The 23,422-nt window shown below is 40.5% G+C and overlaps 1 protein-coding gene across 4 annotated transcripts in view; it reads right to left on the bottom strand.

Moving 5' to 3' along the window:
- Positions 1-10,320: 10,320 nt before the first annotated feature.
- Positions 10,321-23,422, bottom strand: part of LOC129535026 (PABIR family member 1-like) — a 71,264-nt gene continuing 58,162 nt past the window's right edge. For 2 of the 4 annotated variants that reach the window (XM_055393586.2, XM_088833822.1), the window contains exon 7: positions 10,321-10,600. In XM_055393586.2, the coding sequence (XP_055249561.1) occupies positions 10,573-10,600 (28 nt within the window). In that variant the 3' untranslated portion in view covers positions 10,321-10,572. The remainder of the gene's footprint in view (positions 10,601-23,422) is intronic. The other 2 variants (XM_088833820.1, XM_088833823.1) reach the window with 2 other exon arrangements.

Genomic DNA, 23,422 nt, shown 5'->3' on the forward strand with positions numbered 1-23,422 from the left:
AAAAACTAAAAAGGTATACAATGAAAACTCTCTGCTTACCATCCCTGCACACCCCATTGCCTATCCACTCAGCCCTGTACAAGTGACCACTTGTATTAGTTTAAATATACTTTGTTTCTCCAAATACAGATTCTTATTTTAGTGCTTTATATATAAATGGTAACATGGTCTATATATTGGATTGACCAAAAAGGTCGTTCAGATTTTCCATAAACTGTTACAGAAAAACCCAAATAAACTTTTTGGCCAACCCAATAGTATACTGCACCCAGCTATTTTTCCACTTAACACTATATCCTGGAAGAACTTTCTCTATCAGTAGTTAAAGTATCCTCATTCTTATTAATTTTTATTAACTTAAAAGTGAGTTTGACCATCTTTTTATAGAGCTATTTATTTACATTTTTGGTTCCCCATCCCCTGCTTTCTGGTGAGTGGGTGGTTTTTTTCCTTATTGGCTTGTAGGAGCTCTTTGTGATATGAGTTGCAAATATTTCCTTTCACTTTATCATTTTTCTTTGCTTATGGTGTCTTTACCATGTAAAACTTATTCTGGGGTAGTTGCATTTATGAATCTGTTATGACTTCTGGATTTTGAATCAGAAAACACTACCACACTCCAAGGTAACAAATCATAGATACACATATGCATACAAGCACCAGTTAGAATATATAATGAAGAGTCCATTTACAATAGCAAAAAAATTTTTAACTCTAGGTTTTAGAGGGGTGGGAAGGAGGTTTAAGAGGGAAGGGGCATATGTATACCTGTGGCTGATTCATGTTGATATATGGCAGAAACCAACACAATATTGTAAAGCAATTATGCTTCAACTAAGAAAAAAAGTATATCAGGAAAAAAAAAACCCTAGGTTTAAACTTAAAGTCCCAAAACCTTTATAAGGGAAAATAAAACAATCCAGGGAAACACAAAACTAGACCTGAACAAATGGGAATTGTAGTATTAACATCATAAACATTTCCTATCTTTCTAAGTTGTATAAATTTAACATGACCCCAAAAAGAATACCACAAAGTGTTGGTGTTTTTTTTTCCACCTAGATGGGTTGATTCTAGAGTTCATATGAACAAATGCTCATAACTAGGAAATCTTGAAGAGTAAAGGGAGAAATTCTTTCAGAAATTAAAACTTTTATATAACTCCAATAATTGTAATAATGTGCCATTGGTCCTAGAACAGACCAAAGGAAAAGAACTGAAAGTACAGAAATACACCCAAATATACCCAGGAATTTAGGTAGAGGTGTCATCTCCAAACAGTGGAGAAAAAAATATACTGGCCAATGCTGCTGCTGCTGCTGCTGCTAAGTCACTTCAGTCGTGTCCGACTCTGTGTGACCCCGTAGACGGAAGCCCACCAGGCTCCCCCGTCCCTGGGATTCTCCAGGCAAGGACACTGGAGTGGGTTGCCATTTCCTTCTCCAATGTGTGAAAATGAAAAGTGAAAGTGAAGTCGCTCAGTCGTGTCTGACCCCCAGCGACCCCACGGACTGCAGCCTACCAGGCTCCTCCATCCATGGGACTCTCCAGGCAAGAGTACTGGAGTGGCTTGCCATTGCCTTCTCTTCTAAATGGCATGAAAACTGGATAGCCAGCTAGGAAAAAAAAAATGAAATTGGATTGATGCATTCCAATGGGATAAACAAATGAATAGAAATTTTAAATGTAAAAAGATGAAACCATCAAGGTGCTAGGCAACAGTATGGAGAATTAATTTCTTTATAATCTTGGGGTTAATTCTTTATTATCATTTTTTTAAACTTTTTATTTTATATTGGAGTATAGCTGATGAATTATGTGATAGTTTCAGGTGGACAGCAGAGGGACTCAGAGATACATATACACGTATCCATTCTCCCCAAACTCAGAATGGGTTAATTCTTGATGATTCAGTAACAATATTTCATATCAAAGACTAAATTGGTAATCAGTGTCACCCCTTGACAGTAGTTATCCTTCCTTCTTCAGTGTGTAATTTCCCAGTTTTGTACAAACATCCCCCCCCAAACTAGTTTTCAAAGTTAGATCCCCAGAATCATAAAAATACTTGGATTTTTCCCTTTTAGAGATTACTTGATTCAATTTACTTAAGTTCTCCCTTTTAATTCAAATCTGCTGCATTTTGACAGGCTGTAATTAACAAAAACTGGGTGACTGGCAAGTGATCATACACTGTGTGTCTGCACTGTCTGGATTTATAGTCCATATTTGAGTGTGTGGTGGCATAGGAGGAAGGGTAGAAAAGAAAATGCGCCTCAAATAGCCTTTGATCCAATTCGGTGCTGAAATGCATGGCATATCTGACAAATGCTGCCGGAGCTGGAGAGGCCTGAACTGACCTTAAATGATGGGCTTGATTCATACACAGAAAGGACTTGGGTTCACGAGAAAAGGTAAGGATGAGTGTGCCATGAGATGAGCCGAGTTGTTTTGAAATAATTTTCATGGAGATATTTGAGACTGTGATGTGTGTGTCATTGCTTCCTGTCTACTATGAAGAAAACCTCTCTGCTGTGATTAAAGAGGCCGAACACAGACTAGAGAGGAAAGACCCAAGCTTGCCAAGGGGCCACTGGTATTACAAATTATAATCAGGAACAAGGTAAAGAAGTTGTCATAGTGAAAATGAGTATGATTCATCGTGAAGGCAGTTAGCAAACAGGAAATGCACAGCAATAGTTGGCAATAGTTGTAATTATCTGTCACCGTAGGTGTTTTGCCACCTTGAAATGGTTAGGCCTTCACAATTCTGCCACCTGAATTCACTTCAGAAGGAGTTAAGTTAAAAAGACTACATAACAGCTGTCAAGGAGACACCTACAGGGTTTTGACAAGAACATGGAAACAACTCTGAGGTTTCAAAGTTTTGCTATTATGAAGGATATACAAAATTTCAAGTTGCACCTAAAACCCTGACATTTGAGAGAACAGGCCTAAAAGGAACAGTTTAAAATAGACCTAAAGGAAATTGGAGGTGAGGACAGGCTTGAGACCATGCACATAGATTCTCCAGGCAAGAATACGGGAGTGGGTTGCCATTTCCTTCTCCAGGGGATCTTCATGACCCCGGGATAGAACCAGCGTCACTTATGTCTCCTGCATTGGCAGGTGGGTTCTTTACTACTAGCGCCACCTGGGAAGCTAGTAGCTATACTTGTATGCACGCAGAAGATTCAAATGAAGGGAAACTCACCGTATTGTCCTAGCACCAGAATGTCAAATTAGTGATTATTTCATTAGGAAAATATTTGCTACACCTATAATCTTGAAGTGATAAACAACATACCAGAGCAGAACATTACTCTCCGGGATTAAATACCAAACAAAATAACAAAGAGCTGACCCAGCTTCGGGCCATTGGGATGACACCTTGTCCAGTTACCACATCAAAGACCCTTGAAGTAAGCCATAGGCAGAAAAAAGAAGATTCAACTAGGTCATTGGTTTGGAGAGGCTTCATGTGACCAAGAGGACAAAGAAATGCAAATAGACTAAACTCAAGCTGGCTGGTTCCTTTATTTTGTTCATTTAGTTTCTAATTTGCCCCTGTCACCTGGTTATCAAAATATGTCTAAAAATCTAAAGTGGCACCTGCCCTGAGCTAAGTCAGCTCAGTACCTAATAAAAATTGGGCCCAGGTCAAGGAAGATGATGATGGGGAATGTCCAGCTCACTAAATGCATCTTACAATTAGCTGGGAGGTTGCTTTGTGAATCATCGACTTAATGAACACAAAAGCTGGGCAGGTTCAATAAAGTGATTGAATAAAGTAAAAAGAATAAATAAAATTATTTCCTGAGGATATAGTCAGATTTGGGGGCTTCCTAGGTGGCTTAATGGTGAAGAACCTGCCTGTTAATGCAGGAAATGCAGGAGGCTCAGGGGTTGGAAAGATCCCCTGGAGGAGGAAATGGCAACCCACTCCAGTACTCTTGCCTGGAAAATCCCATGGACAGAGAGCCTGGTGGGCTACAGTCCATAGGGTTGCAAAGAGTAGGACACAACTTAGCTACTGACCATGCATGCATCAGTCAGTTCAGTTCAGTTCAGTCTCTTAGTCGTGTCCGACTTTTGCAACCCCATGGACTGCAGCTTGCCAGGCTTCCTGTCCATCACCAACTACCAGAGTTTACTCAAACTCATGTTCATTGAGTCAGTGCTGCCATGCATGCATAGACAGATTTTAGTCCACCAACTTAGAGGAAAACAATTCAAAACCCATCTTGACAAAATAAAGTGTGAACTGTGATAATATTAAGGGGAAAACACATGTTAAACCCTGAGGTGGATGGGTAAATTACTTTTGCAAAATCCTAAGTCATAGCAGGCCAGGTTAGGAATGGGTTTATTTGGGGGAATTGAAACAAAAGCTCCCTTTCTCCCCTAGTGAATGCTTTTTTGTTTTGTTTTGTTTTGTTTTGTTTTTTAGCTAATGACTGTACTTCTACACCTGTATCTTCTACTGTTCACAGGTTGTTAGAAAACAGGTGTTCTTGTTTGTGGGGTTTTCTTAATAGACTTTATTATTTAGAGCAATTTTGGGTTCACAGCAAAATGGAACAAAAAGTACAGACTTCTCGTATATCCTTGTCCTAACCCCCAGCACATACATAGCCTCCCCCACCATCCACATCCCACAGAGGTGCATTTGTTATAATGGATCAATCTACACTGATAAATCATTATCAACCAAAGTCACTAGTTTACAATAGGATTCACTCTTGTTGTCAATTCTGTGGACTTGGACAAATTCATGCCATGTACCCACCATTATAATATCATATATATTTAGTATCATATAGAATGATATCACTACTCCTTGGAAGGAAAGTTATGACCAACCTAGATAGTATATTGGGAGAAGGAAATGGCAACCCACTCCAGTACTCTTGCCTGGAAAATCCCATGGACGGAGGAGCCTGGTAGGCTGCAGTCCATGGGGTCGCTAGGAGTCGGACACGACTGAGCGACTTCACTTTCACTTTCATGCATTGGAGAAGGAAATGGCAACCCATGCCAGTGTTCTTGCCTGGAGAATCCCAGGGACGGGGAAGCCTGGTGGGCTGCTGTCTATGGGGTCGCACAGAGTCGGACACGACTGAAGTGACTTAGCAGCAGCAGATAGTATATTAAAAACCAGAGACATTACTTTGCCAACAAAGGTCCGTCTAGTCAAGGCTATGGTTTTTCCAGTGGTCATGTATGGATGTGAGAGTTGGACTGTGAAGAAAGCTCATCGCCAAAGAATTGATGCTTTTGAACTGTGGTGCTGGAGAAGACTCTTGAGAGTCCCTTGGACTGCAAGGAGATCCAACCAGTCCATTCTGAAGGAGATCAATCCTGGGTGCTCACTGGAAGGACTGATGCTGAAGCTGAAACTGCAATACTTTGGCCACCTCATGTGACGAGTTGACTCACTGGAAAAGACTCTGATGCTGGGAAAGGTTGGGGGCGGGAGGAGAAGAGGACGACAGAGAATGAGATGGCTGGATGGCATCACCGACTCGATGGACATGAGTTTGAGTGAACTCCGGGAGTTGGTGATGGACACGGAGGCCTGGCATGCTGTGATTCATGGGGTCACAAAGAGTCGGACACGACTGAGCAACTGAACTGAACTGGAAAATATTTTAATTTAAAAAGTCTTATTATTGAACATGTTAAACATGTACAGAAGCAGAGAGAATAGTATAATGAACCTCTCCCATTTACCCATTATCTGCTTTCAGAAATTACCAACCATGGCCAATCCCAATGACGCACTTTTGCAAAGGCTATGAGAATGGAGCTATAGGCAGACTGGTATTACCTTTGTGGGAAAACAGTTTCTTCTCAGTGATTTTTAAGCAATTGATTGAATTATTTTGGCGTGACCATGTATTAAGCATTATCTGTGCTAGGAACTTTGCAAATATTATCTAGACCCTTGCTACTCCAAGTGTGGTCCATGAACCAGCCTCATGGGCATCTCCTGAAGCTTATTGGCAATGAAGATTCTTTGGCCCCACCTCAGACCTTCTGAATCAGGGTCAGCAGTTTAGTAAGACCCCCCCAGGTGATCTGTAGGTAACCAAAAAGTTAAGAAACACTGACTCCTTGGTCCAGGGTAGACATTTACAATAGCATCCTAAGAATCCTGCAACAACTCCACAAGGTAGATGCTATCATGCCCAATTTACAGATGAGATAACTAAAGCTTAGAGATATTATTCAGCCTTTTAAAGGTCTCCACAGCTAAACTTAGATCTGCTTGGCTTCAGAGTTTATAATTTTACTGCTCAAAGCAATGCTGTCTCCCGGCTAGGGGGCTTACTTTGTGGTAAACTCAGTGAAAAAGGAAAAGGAGGTGATAGTATGTGTTTACACAACAGGAACAACCATTCATCTTGGCAGATAACAGTGACAACAACAACAGAAAACAAAACTGTTTGCTATCATACAATCACTTGTTCCCTTTAAAGACTTTTTCACTTTTAGGCCACTTATTATGGTATCGTATAGACAGGTAAATATTTCAGAGTGGTCAGAGGTCAGAAAAAAAAGTTGGACCATTTTTCAAAATTAGTCCCCCTTGACAGTACCTGTTGGCCGAAGTATGAACCAAACCACAAACTCTCCCAGAACAGATTGAAGATGTGCTATAGACTCATATAACTGGTATGTGTATTTAAATAATCTGTCAGGCCAGTTTGACATCACACAGGCAGGAAAGGCAGGTTTCACTTTCCAACCAGATGAGCAGTTTTAGCCTATAGTTCTGCTTACACCAAGGAGGGAACCTTAAATGGCTGAGCACCGCTGGGCAATGCAATAGGCCCCTTTGTTTTCTGGGTAGCTTTTTGAAAGGAATATTACAGGAAAAAGTAGAGAAAAAACACAATTGGGGAGCACACCCCAAATTTAGCAGAAATTCATTAGATCTCAGGAACTTCTCTCCTAATCCTGGAAGGAGGTTAAGGCCATTTTCTTCTCTTTCTGTTGCCCTAATGACTCAAAGGATCAGCATGACCACTTGCTTTTGCAATGAGTTGATCTGATGATTAATTAGCCTCTAGCAGAAACCTGATGAAGTGCTCAGTTCAAAGCCCCAGGGATCTTCAGGGCAATCTGTCCTCACAAAGTAAGACTAGATGAAGAGGCATGCAAGCTGGCCTGGTGAGAGGGGGCCACAGGGGTTTTGACTGACATTCTCCTTTACACCCAACTGACCAGGACGCATCCTGCTGTTGTGAAACAGTGTTCCTACTGAAAAATAGTAAATCTACTGGCTCAACAAAGCTCATTGTCTACGTGCATGAAATCAAATTCCTAATGTGTCTTCTCTGTCTTATAAACACCTATTTGAATCACTTTATCCCACATTCTTTTTTTAAAAAATCCCACATTCCAATAGACTTCATCACATTTTATGACCAACTTTGCCCTCATGCTAAAAAATATATATTGAACAGTACTAAGAATTGAGTCAAAATAGGCTCCCCAAAGCCATGTAAGGTAAAATAGATGACTTATAAAAGTTATTTTAAGATTTTTTTTAAACATTGAAGATTTTAAATCGTATTTTTTATACTATATTTGAAGAGTTTTTAAAAGATCTATTTATTTATTTTCTTTTTTGGCTCTGGTAGGTTGTTGTTGCTGCACGTGGGCTTTCTCTACTGGTGGCAAACAGAGGCTACTCTTCATCGCAGTGTGTGGGCTTCTCATTGTGGTGGCTTCTCTTGTTGTGGAGCTCTAGGTGTGCCTGGGGTGCCTGGGCTTCAATAGTAACAGTGGGCTTAGTAGTTGTGACTCATGGGATTAATTGCCCTGTGCATGTGGGATCTTCCCAGATCAGCGGTTGAACTGGTGTCCCTTGCATTGCAAGGCAGATTCTTAACAACTGGACCACCACGGAAGCCCTGTATTTGAAGATTTTGATCACTATATTTTCCCCTCTGAAAATTTCACAAAGATGTTTCTAAGATCTGTTTATCTAAATGACCACCTTTGTAAGGTTAGGAGGGCAGTTATTTATCCCACTTTTGTGGATGAGGAAACTGAGGCTCTGGCAGTTGAAGTTAATTGCCTTCCACAAGCGGAGAAGGCAATGGCAAGCCACTCCAGTACTCTTGCTTAGAAAATCCCATGGATGGAGGAGCCTGGTAGGCTGCAGTCCGTGGGGTCGCTAAGGGTCGAACACGACTGAGCAAACTTCACTTTCACTTGTCACTTTCACACACTGGAGAAGGAAATGGCAACCCACTCCAGTGTTCTTGCCTGGAGAATCCCAGGGATGGGGGACCCTGGTGGGCTTCTGTCTATGGGGTCACACAGAGTCGGACACAACTGAAGTGATGCAGCAGCAGCAGCCTTCCACAAGAAGGCCTCCCAGGAAGGAAGTGAAGTCCCTCAATCATGTCTGACTCTTTGTGACCCCATGGACTGTAGCCTACCAGGTTCCTCTGTCCATGGGATTATCCAGGTAAGAATAATGGAGTGGGTTGCCATTTCCTTCTCCAGGAGATCTTCCTGACCCAGGGATTGAACCCAGGTCTCCCGCATTGTAGGCAGACACTTTACCGTCTGAGCCACCAGGGAGGAAGGGGCACTGCCAAAGTCAGCATCCTGGCCATGACCTAGCCTTGTCTTCTCTTCTCTTAACACAGGTTGAAGAAAAAGATAGCAGAAGAGTAGCCACAAAATTACCCCCCAAAGAGACTAAGGCAGCAGAGAACATGCCAGGATTATTAAGTTAGTTGGAAACATCTTTTCACTTTGGAAATTACAAGTTACCCCCATGGGTTATTTGATGACGGGAAAACACTAAGACATGAGTATTGAAGGTCTTTGGGTTGTAAGTTATGATGTGGACCCAGAGGAATGGCACTTGAGGTGGAGCACATAGCTAGCTGCATTCTCTCCTTTCTTTTCTTACTGTTTGTACTCTCCCCACCCAAGGGGAAGTCAGGAATGTTGTGGGAGGCAGGGGCCCCTATTAAGAAAGTAGGGAACTGGGCCACTGTTGTTCTAACTTCAAGAAGAGGGCATTCACTAGACTGTGGTGTCTCCTGGGCCCAAGTCAGATGCCCTCCCACCCCTGCCTCTGGGGCTGCTGTGGAGGGAACCATTAGTTTGAAGTCATTTATTCCCAAGGGCACATCCTAATGGGGCTGAGTCTAGATCTATATATGTGCTACCGTCCAGTTAAGGAGAGCACAGTGTTCTTTATAAGAACTAAGTTAAACTTGTGAAAAGATTTCAAAACTGTCCAGGGGAGAGGAGGTGGGGGATCCAAATTAAGTCTAACTGTGGAACCCCCGTGGCTTCACTTCTGCCAGCCCCTTCCGGTTTTACCATTACTTTGACTCATTAGTTTCTAATGTTCTTAAAACAGGCTATATGGTGCCCGGTAAAACTCTGTTCCCCACAAGGGAGTCCTGGGGAGTTGGGCTACAAGATTATGTCATAGAATGACACTTGTAGATACCATGTAGATAACACACAATCAGCCCAAGAAATAAATTCCACACATGAACCACATACATTTGAAAGGCCCCAATTGCTGGAAGCCAGGCTAACCTGTAGTTAAAGGATTTCTGGAATTTTCTGTAAGCCTTTCAGGCTTCCAATGTTTCATTCCTGTCAGTGTGTGATGGGAAAATTGGCAGGTGAGGGCATTTTGTAATATTTAACCGAAAGGTAAGAGTTTTGCTAACTACTGAATAAATGTATGGAAAGAAACAATATCCTTGCTCTAAATATTTATATGAAATACCTCAACATTCTAAAATCCTGGAGAAGGTTCTGGTTTGCATGTCATAGGGGCTGGCTGGACACTTAGAAGAGAGGTAGTAGACAAAATTTGGGCATGGGAAGGGAGGCTGGCCTGGAGAAGTTATTCCTTCAAACCTGAGATTCTGTGAAAACTAGAGTGCAAATCCATTTCCTAAAGGAAACTGTACTTTTAGAAGTACACAATTATAGAGATGGAGAACAAACTAATGGTTACCAGACATGAGGGATGGTGGAGGGTAACAGGGTAGGTGTGACTATAAAGGGGTACACCAGGGAGATCTTTGTCGTGACAGAATAGTTTTGTGTATTGATTGTGGTGGTGGTTCCATGAATCTATACATGTAATAAAAGAGCATAGACTTTTACACAGACATTGTACCTATGTCAATTTTCTGGCCTTTATATGAAACTATAATTATGTGCGATGTAATCATTGGGGGAGACTGGGTGAAGGGCAACTTCCTATAATTATTTCAAAATAAAAAAGTTAACAAACATCAAGCACAATCCTGCATTTCTTTTAAGTACCCTATAAAACCCTTCATTTATCCAATTTTTCTTATAAGAGAACCCCACCCCCACACACCATAATTCCTTGGTTGTTGAGGATTAAAACTACAGACTTAGGAACAAACTTTTCCTTTTCCATCTTAGTTTCTTCATTGGGGAAAAAATGTCAGAATGCATGTGTCCTTTATCAAATTTTTAATCTACAGAACTGATGTTTTGGACTAAGCTATTCAGTTGGTAATGCCTTAAGCAGACTGGGCGGTTCTACATCTGTCTAAGCCAGATCTTCTCCCTGTCATGGAAGAGAAAGCACAAACATGTTAAATTCCTGTCATGCCTTCCGTGCAAAAAGAAGCATAAGGGTAGGTGGGTGGAAGAGGACAGGTCAGGAGGGTGTGGGGTCCTGCGGTGAAGCAAGAGGCTCCTCTCAGCTCAGAGGGAGCTGTGCTTCAGATGTTGAGAAGTATAGAAAATTGCCCCCAGGAGGTCAAGGCACTTGGAAGATAAACAGTTCAACTAGCCTTGGAGAGGGGGCCATTGGAGTTGAATGTAGAAATGTGAACCAGCTTCCCCTCCCCATCTCCCGAAGGCCACCAGAAGCAGAGGTGGACAGAGCCTGAGCCCTTCAGTGAGAACAGGTAGTCGTAACAGGCAGGTTTTAGAGGGGTTTGGGATGGGAGCACCTGCTGCTGGCTGTCAGCATCCCAACATGCTCTATCTCCCAGAGAGTCCCCAGAGTGGCCTTTGTAGGTTCCAAGCATCTCACTGAGACTTATTTAATTCATCTCACCTGGCCCAGAGCACATGACTATAAGCTGCCTCATATTCTCTTATTTTGAGTCATAGGGGCCTGGGTTCATATCCTAATTCTACTGTTTACTAGTTTTGTGATCTTGGGCAAATGGGGATAATACCTGCATTACAGGGTTTCTGAAGTGTCTGGCAGCTAATAGGTGCCTAGCAAATGCTAGCCTTCTCTTTGCTCTGTTCATTGTTCCCTGTATGACTGCCACATTACTTCCTAGACTGGAAGGTCCTTGGGAGAGCTCCTTTATGTTCTCTCTCCCCTGTATCTGGCATAGGGTTGAACACACTGTTAATGAGTCCCTATTGCTGAATGGTGCCTTCCTGACTGCCTCAGTGATACTACTGATGGAGACCCAGAAATGGGCACAAGGGAACATTAACATTCCACTGCTGCTTTGTTTTTTTTTTTCACTTAAAAATTATTTTTAATTGAGGTATAGTTGATTTACATTTTTATAATTTCCAGGTGTAGCAACATTCCATTTCAATATGAAAGTAACATGCTGGATTCTTTACTTCTCTGATACATCGTTCTAGTAAAACAGGCCGACATTTAGTGCAAATACAATTTTAGATAAATATTATGTAGCTCAAGTAAAATTAAAGTCAGTGACTAAGTATCTTGACAAAGTGGCTTTTTGATCAGTTTATCAGGTGTGAAACATGAAAAATATCAATCTCAGACTTACAGGCTTATTACCACAGAATTCAAAAGGTTATCAAATATAGCAAAAAGAGCATTCTTGGGACAATTATCTGTAATAGTATACTGTATCACGGAGAAGGCAATGGCAAGCCACTCCAGTACTATTGCCTAGAAAATCCCATGGATGGAGGAGCCTGGTTGGCTGTAGTCCGTGGGGTCGCTAAGGGTCGGACACAACTGAGCAACTTCACTTTCACTTTTCACTTTCACACATTGGAGAAGGAAATGGCAACCCACTCCAGTGTTCTTGCCTAGAGAATCCCAGGGATGGGGGAGCCTGGCGGGCTTCCGTCTATGGGGTCGCACAGAGTCGGACACGACTGAAGTGACTTAGCAGCAGTAGCAGTAGCATACTGTATCAATGTTATATTTCTTGAATTTGCTAACTTAACTGTGTTTATATAAGAGATTGTTCTTAGGAAATACATTGAAGTATTAGGGGGTGATGGGACATATTGTCTGCAACTTTGAAGTGTTTCAGAAAAAAGTGTGTGTGTGTATAAAGAGAGAGAATGATAAATGTAACAAGATGCTAACAATAGATAAATCTTCATCAAGAGTATGTGAAATTTCTTTTTACTCTCTTTGCAGGCAATTTTCTTTAAGTTGAAAATATTTCACATTAAAATTAAAAAAATATTATTTCGAGCATTTAACCATTGTGTCTGATGCTGTGATAGGTATGATATTCAAGGGAGAACAAGACATAGTCTCCATCTTTAACCCAGAAATCCACAGTCTGGGGCTGGCAGGACAGAAAAAGAGGCCAGGACAATTCAGTGTGGTAAAGGGTGGCACAGAGGAGGTATGCTAAAACCAGACTTCCTAGGATGAGGTGGTCAGAGGAGGCTCTTTACAGAGGAGGTAAAGGAGAAGCTTAATGTTGGGGGAATTAATTAGGTTTGGGGATGGCAATGGAACACATAAGCAGAGTTGACCAGCAGACTGCGGGTTATAAAGAAAAGGTGCCTGTAGACAGTAAGGGAAAGCCACCTGCCTTCTGAGGACAGACAAAAAGGCCTGGATTAGCAGGTGTCAGTGGCCAGGCCCAAATCACCATAGCCTCTGAGGTAACATAAGAAGTGCAGGCATAAGCAAAAACACTAGAAGCTGAAAGCTTGAACACAAGTGGGCTTACTGATGGCTTAGGATGAACTTTATGGCGTGGTGTACTGAATGTCCTAGAGCATCAGCACCTAGGTTGATTAATGCAATTAGCCTGGATACATTCAGGCATGGCCCCAAATTAGTTAAGATTGCTCATAATAGACTGAGAGGCAGGAAGAGGAGGTTAAGTGATCTTAAGAAACTAAAGAAGTGATTTTTGAAGAACAGGATGAACTTTACCAGCAATAAGGATAAGGTAGTACCCAATTAACACACAACAGGATGGGGAGAGATTGTTGTTAATAGGAAAAATCCCGAGAACAGTACCAGGTTCCATAATTAAGGGAAATCAACAAGGCAGTACTGCTGTTTCAGATGTCAATGGGGGAATGGGTATTTCCACTCAATAATTAGATACAGGAGTCAGGATGAGAAAGTACCTGAATGTTCCTACCAAAGGACTGGTGGGAGTTCTTTTTTTTTTTCCTTTCGCTGAAAACTTTTATATTACGGAAAATTTATAAAAATAATGAGAACAGCATTAGCTTAATAATGAGAACATTTTATGGCTTTAACAGCACACAAAACTGTCAAAATGTGACAATTTTTGACCTACAAAAATGACAAGTTCATGTTTCAAAAGAAAATGAACCCTCATATACCCAACACCCAGCTTTAGCGATTATCAACACACAATTTAATTTCATTCAAATTCCCATCCATGACCTTGGCAAAGTGACTATTAGAAGCAAATCTCTAGTGGGAATTTTTTGTGCTTTAAAAAAAATGATTTAGTATCTATAAAAGAGATTCAAATTATATATATATATATATAATAATGTTTTTAGTTGATCTCAGTAATATATCCTTGTGATTCAAAATTCAAAAGGTACATACTGTCATATAATTTTAATATACACAATTTTTATTTTGTAATTACACTTCCATAAAGCAAAAAAAAAAAAGAGTACAAAACAAAAGGATAAGTGAAAAGTCGCCTTCCAAACCCTGTCACCTAGCCAACAGCTCCCCCTCCTCAGAGGCAACCAACATTAACAGTTTTTTATGTATCCTTCCTGGGATGTTTTACTCATGTTAGCAAAGAGATTGCGGAGAAGGCAATGACACCCCACTCCAGTGTTCTTGCCTGGAGAATCCCAGGGACAGGGGAGCCTGGTGGGCTGCCGTCTATGGGGTCGCACAGAGTCGGACACGACTGAAGCAACTTAGCGGCAGCAAAGAGATTGAGAACTATTCCCACTGATTTGTACCTTGCTTCTTTCAGCTAACAAAATATTTGAGATCATTCTATATCAGCACACAAAGAGCTTCCTCCCTTTCCCAGCTACCTAGCCTTCCATTGAAGAACTACAGTTTATTTAAGGAATCAAATCACTCTTGGTGGACTTTGAGGCTGTTTCCAATCCATTGAGGTTACATATAGTGTTGGAATGACTCAATCTTATGCATTCATCTTGTGCCAATGTAAGTAAGTGTATCTATCTGTAAGATAAATGCCTCAAAGCTGAATTGCTGGATGAAAAGGAAGGCACACACAATTTTGATAGATATTGCCAAATTGTCCTTCATCAGGTTGTAGTTATTTTAATGCTGTCTTCACCGTTGTATCATGTGCAGTTTACTTTCTGCTCCTTTCCACTTACTCCAAGTGGCACTATAGGGGACCATTTCAACATACAGTATCAAACTCAGAAACACCTCCTCTGATCTCAACCTCGTATGGGTCCCCTCTACCACTCTGCTGCCAGGACCACCAGCCTGTCCTTCCTTCCCACGCCTTGCCTCCTTCCCACTTCCTTCCCACTCCTTGCTCAGTAGCTTGCTGGCTTCCTTTCCTCCTTCCAAGCTGGTGCTGTGATCAGCCATCTTAGCCACGCTAGCGTTGATCTCTGGACTCATTCTCCCCACGACCTTCTGTAGCACCTGCTCTGCCAATCCTCAGCCCTATGAAAACCCCACCATCCATTCTCTCCACCCCCCACTCCCAGCCTGCTAACTATTGCTGGAGAAGGTCATGAGATTGGCTCTGTTACAAAGCCAGACCAGCCAGCCTCAGCAGGGCCCCAAGGGCTACAAGGTAGTCCTTTTAAATATCTGTATCAAATTTCTCTCAGCGATTGTTTAAAATCCTCTCCCTCTCCTCAGATTCCTTACCCTACCCTCACCCCAACCCCAACCCCTCAGTTGAAGGCCAAGCTTTGAGTTTCAATGACAGGACATAGGTCATCAAGCAGGAACTCCCTTGATTCTCTCGATTCTCTTGGTACTTGACCTTGTGTGTCCTTGGGTCACTGCATTTTCATATCTGTCTGTTCATCCCCCACTCCTCAGCCTCCAGAGAACAAGGGACTCCCTCCTCAAGTTTCCTCTTCCACCTGTGTCCTTGACACTAGGTTCTCTTGCCTTCTCCTACACTTGGCCATCCTCTTTCACTTTGGGCAAGCTCTCCCTCCTGGCTAGTTTTTCTCTCTCAGCCTAAAAACACTTCCCTCATATTAGTGTCACTATTCCACACTACCAACAAACTTTAAAAATTTAACCATCTTTAAAATTACACAAGTAATTCATGCCTCCTGGCTTCACTTCTTCCAAGTCAGCCCCAAAATTTAACAGAAAACTCAGAAAATAATGATAAGCAAAAAGAAGAAAATTAAAGCCACCCATAATTCACCATGTAACTGTTAATATTTTGGTGTGTTTCTTTCCAATCATTTTATATGCACATATATAAGTTTAGATATCTATATGTATTTCTTCTTACAAAAGTGGATCATCGTACACAAAGTGGATCATCGTACACAAAGTACTGTCATACTGTATTTCAGACATCATGGACTTCCCAGATGGTGCTGCCGCTGCTGCTGCTAAGTCACTTATCGTACACAAAGTGGATCATCGTACACAAAGTACTGTCATACTGTATTTCAGACATCATGGACTTCCCAGATGGTGCTGCCGCTGCTGCTGCTAAGTCACTTCAGTCGTGTCCGACTCTGTGTGACCCCATAGACGGAAGCCCACCAGGCTCCCCCGTCCCTGGGATTCTCCAGGCAAGAACACTGAAGTGGGTTGCCATTTCCTTCTCCAATGCGTGAAAGTGAAAAGCGAAAGTGAAGTCGCTCAGTCGTGTCCGACCCTTAGCGATCCCATGGACTACAGCCTACCAGGCTCCTCCATCCATGGGATTTTCTAGGCAAGAGTACTGGAGTGGCTTGCCATTGCCTTCTCCGCCAGATGGTGCTAGTGGTAAAGAATCTGCCTGCCAATGCAGGAGACACAAGAGACGCAGGTTCAGTCCCTGGGTTGGGAAGATCCCCTAGAGAAGGGAATGGCAACCCACTCCAGTATTCTTGCCTGAGAAACCCCATGGACAGAGGAGCCTGGCGGACTACAGTCCGTGGGGTCTCAGAGTCGCACACGACTGAGAACACAGGCACAGACATCTTAGGTTTGCTATTTCTTAGTTCGTCTGATCCTGGTAAAGTAAATTAACATCTCTGAGTCCATTTCCTCCTGTGTAATATGAGGACTATTATAGTAACTACCTCACAGGGCTGTTGTGAGGATTCAATGAGACAAAAATATATAAAACCCCTTATCACAGTGCCTGACACATAGCAAGTTGAATTAATGTTAGCTATTATAATCTTCCCACATCAATAAATATAGCTCTACATAATAATGTAATGAGTCTGTCAGTGCTATGTCTAACAGGAGTGACTAAAGCACTGCAGTGACTCACCAACACATATTTATTTGACATACAAGCAAGTGTATCTGTGGGATAAACTGCCTAAAGCACACATGCTGGTTCAGGGGCTCTGCACATTTGTAATTTTGATAGATATTGCCAAATTGGCCTTCCTCAAGTGGGAGTTACCGTAATTTCAATAAGTTATCCCTTATTGATGAACATGGAGGCTGTTTTCAAATTTTTCATTGATAGATGGTGAAGAACATTCTCATAACTAAATATCTGCTTGAATTCATGATTATTTATTCAGGCCAAAGGAGAGAGTATAAGTAAATGCATAGAGATGTGGGAGCAAACGGTGTGACTGGAGACTCCTAACATCAGTGACACTCAGAGGGCCGAAGGACAAGAGGTGAGCCTGTGAATAGATTGCGACCAGATTGGAGAAGACTGTGAATTTCACATTTACTCATCTAATCAGTCACAAAATATTTAGTGACTATCTGTTACAGGCAGTTTATTCAGTTAGTGAACAAAAACAGAACAAGATTCCTGCCCTGGGGGAGTTTACATTCTAGCGAAGAGATACAAACAATAAAAGTAATAAACAAACTACAGAGAATGTTAGAAAGCAATAAGAAAAAAGGAAAGATAGAGTAGGCTAAAGGGGATGAAGAGTGCTGGGAGTGAAATTATGATATTATAGTAATATAATAATATGTTGTTCTTAAATATCAATAATTAATATTGCACAGTGCAATGTTAAATAGAGTGACTGCAGCACTATAGAGCTTACATTTATTCTAGGAATGAGGAGTCGCTGAGGTAGGCATTCATATATTTGTCATCATCTGTGCCATATCCACATACTACCTGATACCTAGTCGCTTCTTTAAATAGACTTACCTTTCCCTACCTAAATTTATTTTAAATGAAGCTCTATAACACCAACATAAATGGAAACTCAGTATTACACACCACAAAAGTCTAGAAGGGGATACTGGATGATATCTCCGGCTGGCCTCTTCCCTTCATTACAGAGACTAGTTAGTATATAAGAAGAATAACAACCAGCACTTTTCAAACTGTGTGCTTATTATTTGACAGGTAACTTGGTATTTTTACATGCTGCAGATAATTAATTTTATCTTCACAGTAATTGTATGCCACAGGTACCATTATGGTACCTATTTCTTTAGGAGGAAATTTGGGTAAGTGATTAACTCTCCCAAGCCTCAGCTTCATCCTAAATAAATGGAGACAATAATGAGGTTATATACACAGAACTCAAACAATTCAACATCAAAAAAACAAACAACCTAATTTTAAAATGAGCAGAGGATCTGAATAGACATTTTTCAGAAGAAGACATACAGAAGGCCAACAAGTACATGAAAATTTGCTCAGCAGCACTAACTACCAGGGAAAATGCAAATCAAAACCACAATGGGATATCACCTCACACCTGTCAGAATGCTATTATCAAAAGAGACAACAAATAATAAGCATTGATGAGGATGTGGAGAAAATGGAACCTTCATGCACTGTTGTGGGAATCTAAATTGGTGCAGCCACTGTGGGAAACAGTATGGAGTTTCCTCAAAAAATTAAAAATAGAACTACCCTATAATTCAGCAATTCCACTTCTGGGTATTTTCCCCAAAGAAAACAAAAACACTAATTCAAAAATATGTGCATCTCCATGTTCAATGCAATGTTATTCACACAGCCAAGATACGGAGGCAACCTAAGTGTTCATCGATAGATGAGTTGATAAAGATGATGTGATATATGTACACAATGCAGTATTACTCAGCTATAAAAAAAAAGAATGAAATCTTGCCATTTACGAAAACATGCATGGACCAAGAGAGTATTGTACTAAGTGAAATAAGTCAGATAAGGACTACTGTATGATTTCACTTAGATGTGGAATCTCAAAAACAAATGAACAATCATAACAAAACAGGAAAGAGTCATAGATACAGAGCACAAACATGTGGTTGCCAGAGGGGAAGGTGGGTTGGGAGGATGAGTGAAATAGGTAAAGGAGACTAAGAGGCACAGACTGCCAGTTACAAATAACTGAGTCACAGAGAACTAACATAGTGTTCTAGGTCAATAACACTTCATTTTTTTAAAGGGAAAATAACCTAAATGCCCCCAAATAAGGATCTAATTGAAGAATCATAGTCAGGGTAAGACAGTAAGCAAACATACACATGTACTGGTCAGAATTTATATTGATATAAAAAACTGTTAAATTTTTAAATAAGTAAAACAAAAAATATGAAATTATATATATTGCATGATCACAAAAATATTTCAAAAATAGAAAAGGCTGGAAGTACATCAAAATATTATTGATCATCTTTGAGAGTTAAGACTATTAGTAAATGTTTAATCTTATAGTTCTTTGGATTTCCCAAGTTTTCTATGAGTATTTACCATTAAAAGGAAATTTTTAAAAATAAAAAAGGCAATATAGGACAGAAGGGCCCATGGCTTTTGCTTACTCCATGTCATGCTTGGGAGAGATGGGGAGAGGGGACAGGAATAGAAGGGAATAGAAGCTCCCAGCTACATCATCCCCTGACCACTAACCCCCAAAATCCAATGACTGAGGTTAGAGCTAAATTACTGCTTTAAAATACAAACACCTTCCCTCAGAGTTAAATTTATTGGTCGCTTTAATTTTCCTGTGAAGAACTTTAATCACAATTTCCAAATTGACTATAGACTTGCTAGGATGGGAGTTTTGATTAGAAGATGGTAAAAAAAATGAACCTCTGGGAGCACCGGGAGGGAAGGCTGGCACTTGGGCCGCTGGAGGGAAAGAGGCAACAGAAAGCAAGATAGGAGAAAACTAAAGACAAACTCTCAACTTCAGTTGTCTTTAATTCAAGTCCTTTGGGGGAAGAAACAGAATATAAATACGATAAATAATACATCAGCAGAGAGACAGTGCCTAGTCTCCGTTAACATGATTAGTCGCTGAAAGCATAGTACTGCCATTCAACTTCCTGAGAAATGAGTTTGTTTCTTAAAAAAGGCCATTTTCGGGACTTCTCTGGTAGTCCAGTGGCTAAGGCTCCACACTCCCAATGCAGGGGGCCCGGGGTTTGATCCCTGATCAGGGAAATAGATCCCATATGCTACAAGTAAGACCCAGTGCAACCAAAAAAAATAAAGAAAGGCCATTTTCACTCATGAAAAATAACATGTGACTTTGAACCACTCAGCCTAAGAATCTGAACCTGAGAGCTCTTTCCCTAGTTTCAGTTATCTTTTAATAGTGAGATTCTCATAAAATCACACAGATGAACCCAGGTTCTCTGAAAGGCTTACAAGCAAGAAAAGTTCAAGATAATGTACTAACATAGTCCTTCAGTATTGATTTATAAAGAGAAAGTAAGGCTTTGAATGGAATAAACAATATTTTTAAATAGTTTAGAGAAAATTAGAGACTGAAGAAAAGCTTGTCATGGAAAGGAAAAAAAAAAAAAAACAACCTAGGAGCAGAATGGTTTTATCTCTGACATCGAGCAAGCATTGCTTAATGACCCCCAAATGTGATATTAGCCCTCAAATGTGGTATTGTGTGAGTCCTGAGTCACAAAGAAAAACAATGTTGCATCTGCTTGCTGCAGAACACTACATCTACAATGGGATAGACATCCCTAAAGGTAAGTAAGTGCACTACCTCTGCTTTCACAATGTAGTAAAAGAGAGAACAAAATCCTTTAGTTTATGGCCAAATGTGGTACTACGTTTCTAGTACACAAATAGTTTCCTTCTCCTGCTCAACATTTGAGGAGTCCCAGACAAGACTCAGACAATCCTGGCACTTCTGCTGGAGTTCCTATTTGGTAAAGCGAAATTAGCAAAGCATGTTGCTTGGTAACATGTGCTCTATTAAACCCTTGGATCTTAGGTATGATGAAATAGACTAAGTACATCTCTTTGGTTTGCTTTTTTTTCTTTCTTTCTTTCACCAAGATCCAAAGGCTGATACCATGCTTCATAGCTTTCCCGGTACCCACAGCTCCCTGACCAACAGGACACTGGCAAATACCTATGAAAGTCAGACTCTTCTCCTGTCAGTAAGTGAGTGAGTTTGGGAGGCTACATACACATTAATATGTCACTGGGACTTTAGCAAGCCATAGCTTCTCTTTAACTGACTATGATTTATCTATGAATTTATATTTAAGTTAACTAAAAGGGAGAAGTCATATGAAGCTATTCCTAAAGAAACTTAGAAGCCTCTGGAGAAAGTTAAGTCAGTTTATTTTCTAAGTCAAATAGGATTATCTTTTGAAGGAAGTATTCCCTTCAGGTGATCATCTTAAACAGTAGTGAATAATTGTATTTGGCTAAATACCCAAGCCCAAGATAAACAAGGTAAATTCTTTGAAAGCAAATATAATCTGATGAGCATTTTTGATAAAATAAACATAGTTAAACCTATTTCCTCACTCTCATTGATGGCTTTCCTATCTCAAGCAACATTTAACACAACAAATCCTTTTGAAAATTAGGATTTCAAAATCAAACTATCATTTAAACAAACTACATACATGGGCCACATAAATGAACATGCATTGCTGGTGGGAATATAAAATGGTAACATTACTTTGGAAAACAGATCAGCAATTTCTTACAAAGTTTAACAGGTACTCACATAACATAGCAGTCCTACTAGGTATTTACTCAAGAGAAATTAAAATACACATCTACACAAAAGCTTAAACACAAATATTCATAGCAGCTTTATTTGTAATAACCCATAACTGGAAACAACCCAGATATCCATCAAAATGTGAATGGATAAGCAAATTGTGCCATATACATACAACGAAACACAACTCAGCAATAAAAGAGATGAAGTACTGATCCAGGAAACAACATGAATGGATTTTAAGGACATTCTAAGCAAAAGCAACTAGACACAAAAGAGTATATACTGTATGATTTTATACATATATATGAAATTCTATAAAAGAGAACTCTAATCTGTAGTAATGAAAAAAAGGAGATCAGTGGTAACCTGGAGCCAGTGGGAGGAATAGAGGAAGATTAATGACGAAAGGTCAGTGGATATTTCCATGGAAGTGGTCTATATCTTGACTGAAAGCTTAAAATAGGTGAAATTTATAGTAAGTGTGTAAATTATATCTCAACTGAGTTGATTTTTTTCTTTTTCAAATTCTTTTCCCATTTAGGTTATTACAGAATATTGACTAGAGTTCACTGTACCATACACTAGTTTAAATAAAAACTCTTCAAAAGTTGAAAACTTAAAGATACATCTGCTTAGCAAGTGTAAGTAATAAGTATCCTGTGTAAACTATGGACCAAGATTCAGTCTCTACAATTAGGAAACCACTCTCTTGAAAAAACTAAGCACACAGGAACATATGCATGGTAGAAGGCATTGAGCCAATGCTATTTAGAGCTGGTATATACAGTTTAACAGGTTCTTTTAAATAGTGCCTACCATATGGGAGAATGGCAAAAGGAATAGAAGGCAAAGGATTCACTAGGCTGGAAAGGAGACCAATATACACTAGGTTGGTTGGGAGGGCTCATGCACTCAGTGCTCAGTCCCTCAGTCATGTCAGACTCTTTGTGACCCTATAGACTATAGCCACTAGGCTCCTCTGTCCATTGGATTCTACAGGCAAGAATACTGGAGTGGGTTGTCATGGTTGGGAGATCTGGGATCAGATTAAGGACAAGATATGATGTTCTACATCACTGTGAACCCTGGCTTGTTACTGTCATTTTATGAAATGCATATCAATAGAGAGGCCAATTAATCTGGATGAAGCTTGACTAATCTAAAAGCTGATATCAAATGACTGAGACAAAGAGTAGAAAACGGTATAGGACAAGAGGTTCTTCAGATTCCTGGGCCAGACTACAGGGCACCTCTTGCCCTCACCATCAGTGTGAAAGCTCTCTTATTATCCTTTTGGTGTTTGGCAAACATTCTATTAAGGTTATAATAAATGCAAGAGATCTGATGAGGAACTGACCTGGAATATTTTATTCATTTATATAGCTTTAGAAATTAAAATATGGGGAAAATAGATAATCGAGTTTCTCTCATATACAGTCTTAGGATTCAGAGTACAGTCATATCACACGGTAAATAATCTGACATTTTTTTTTTTAATCAGAGGGATCTAATAATATCACAAGTTTTTAGGAACTGATAATGAAATGTGAAAAACAAGAGTGGACTGTTGTGGTCATTTCTGGATGCCACACTTGAAGGATATTGACAAATTGGAGGCTAATGGCCAGGATGGTAACAAGGCGTGGAAACCATCTCAGAGAAAAAAGACTAGAATGGAAACCTAGAGTAGAAAAGATCTGTCTGGACATGGTAGCTGTTGCCAGATATCTGAAAGTCTTCACCGATGCTTTTGAACTGTGGTGCTGGAGAAGACTCTTGAGAGTCCCTTGGACTGCAAGGAGATCCAACCAGTCCATTCTAAAGGAGATCAGTCCTGGGTGTTCATTGGAAGGACTGACGCTAAAGCTGAAACTCCAATACTTTGGCCACCTCACGCGATGAGTTGACTCACTGGAAAAGACTCTGATGCTGGGAGTGATTGGGGACGGGAGAAGGGGATGACAGAGAATGAGATGGCTAGATGACATCACCGACTCGATGGACATGAGTTTGAGTGAACTCTGGGAATTGGTGATGGACACGGAGGCCTGACGTACTGTGATTCATGGGGTCGCAAAGAGTCGGACACCACTGA

Source organism: Moschus berezovskii, chromosome X (genome assembly GCF_049115385.1).
Source record: "Moschus berezovskii isolate FMDL1 chromosome X, NW_MosBer_1.0, whole genome shotgun sequence".
Taxonomy (NCBI): domain Eukaryota; kingdom Metazoa; phylum Chordata; class Mammalia; order Artiodactyla; family Moschidae; genus Moschus; species Moschus berezovskii.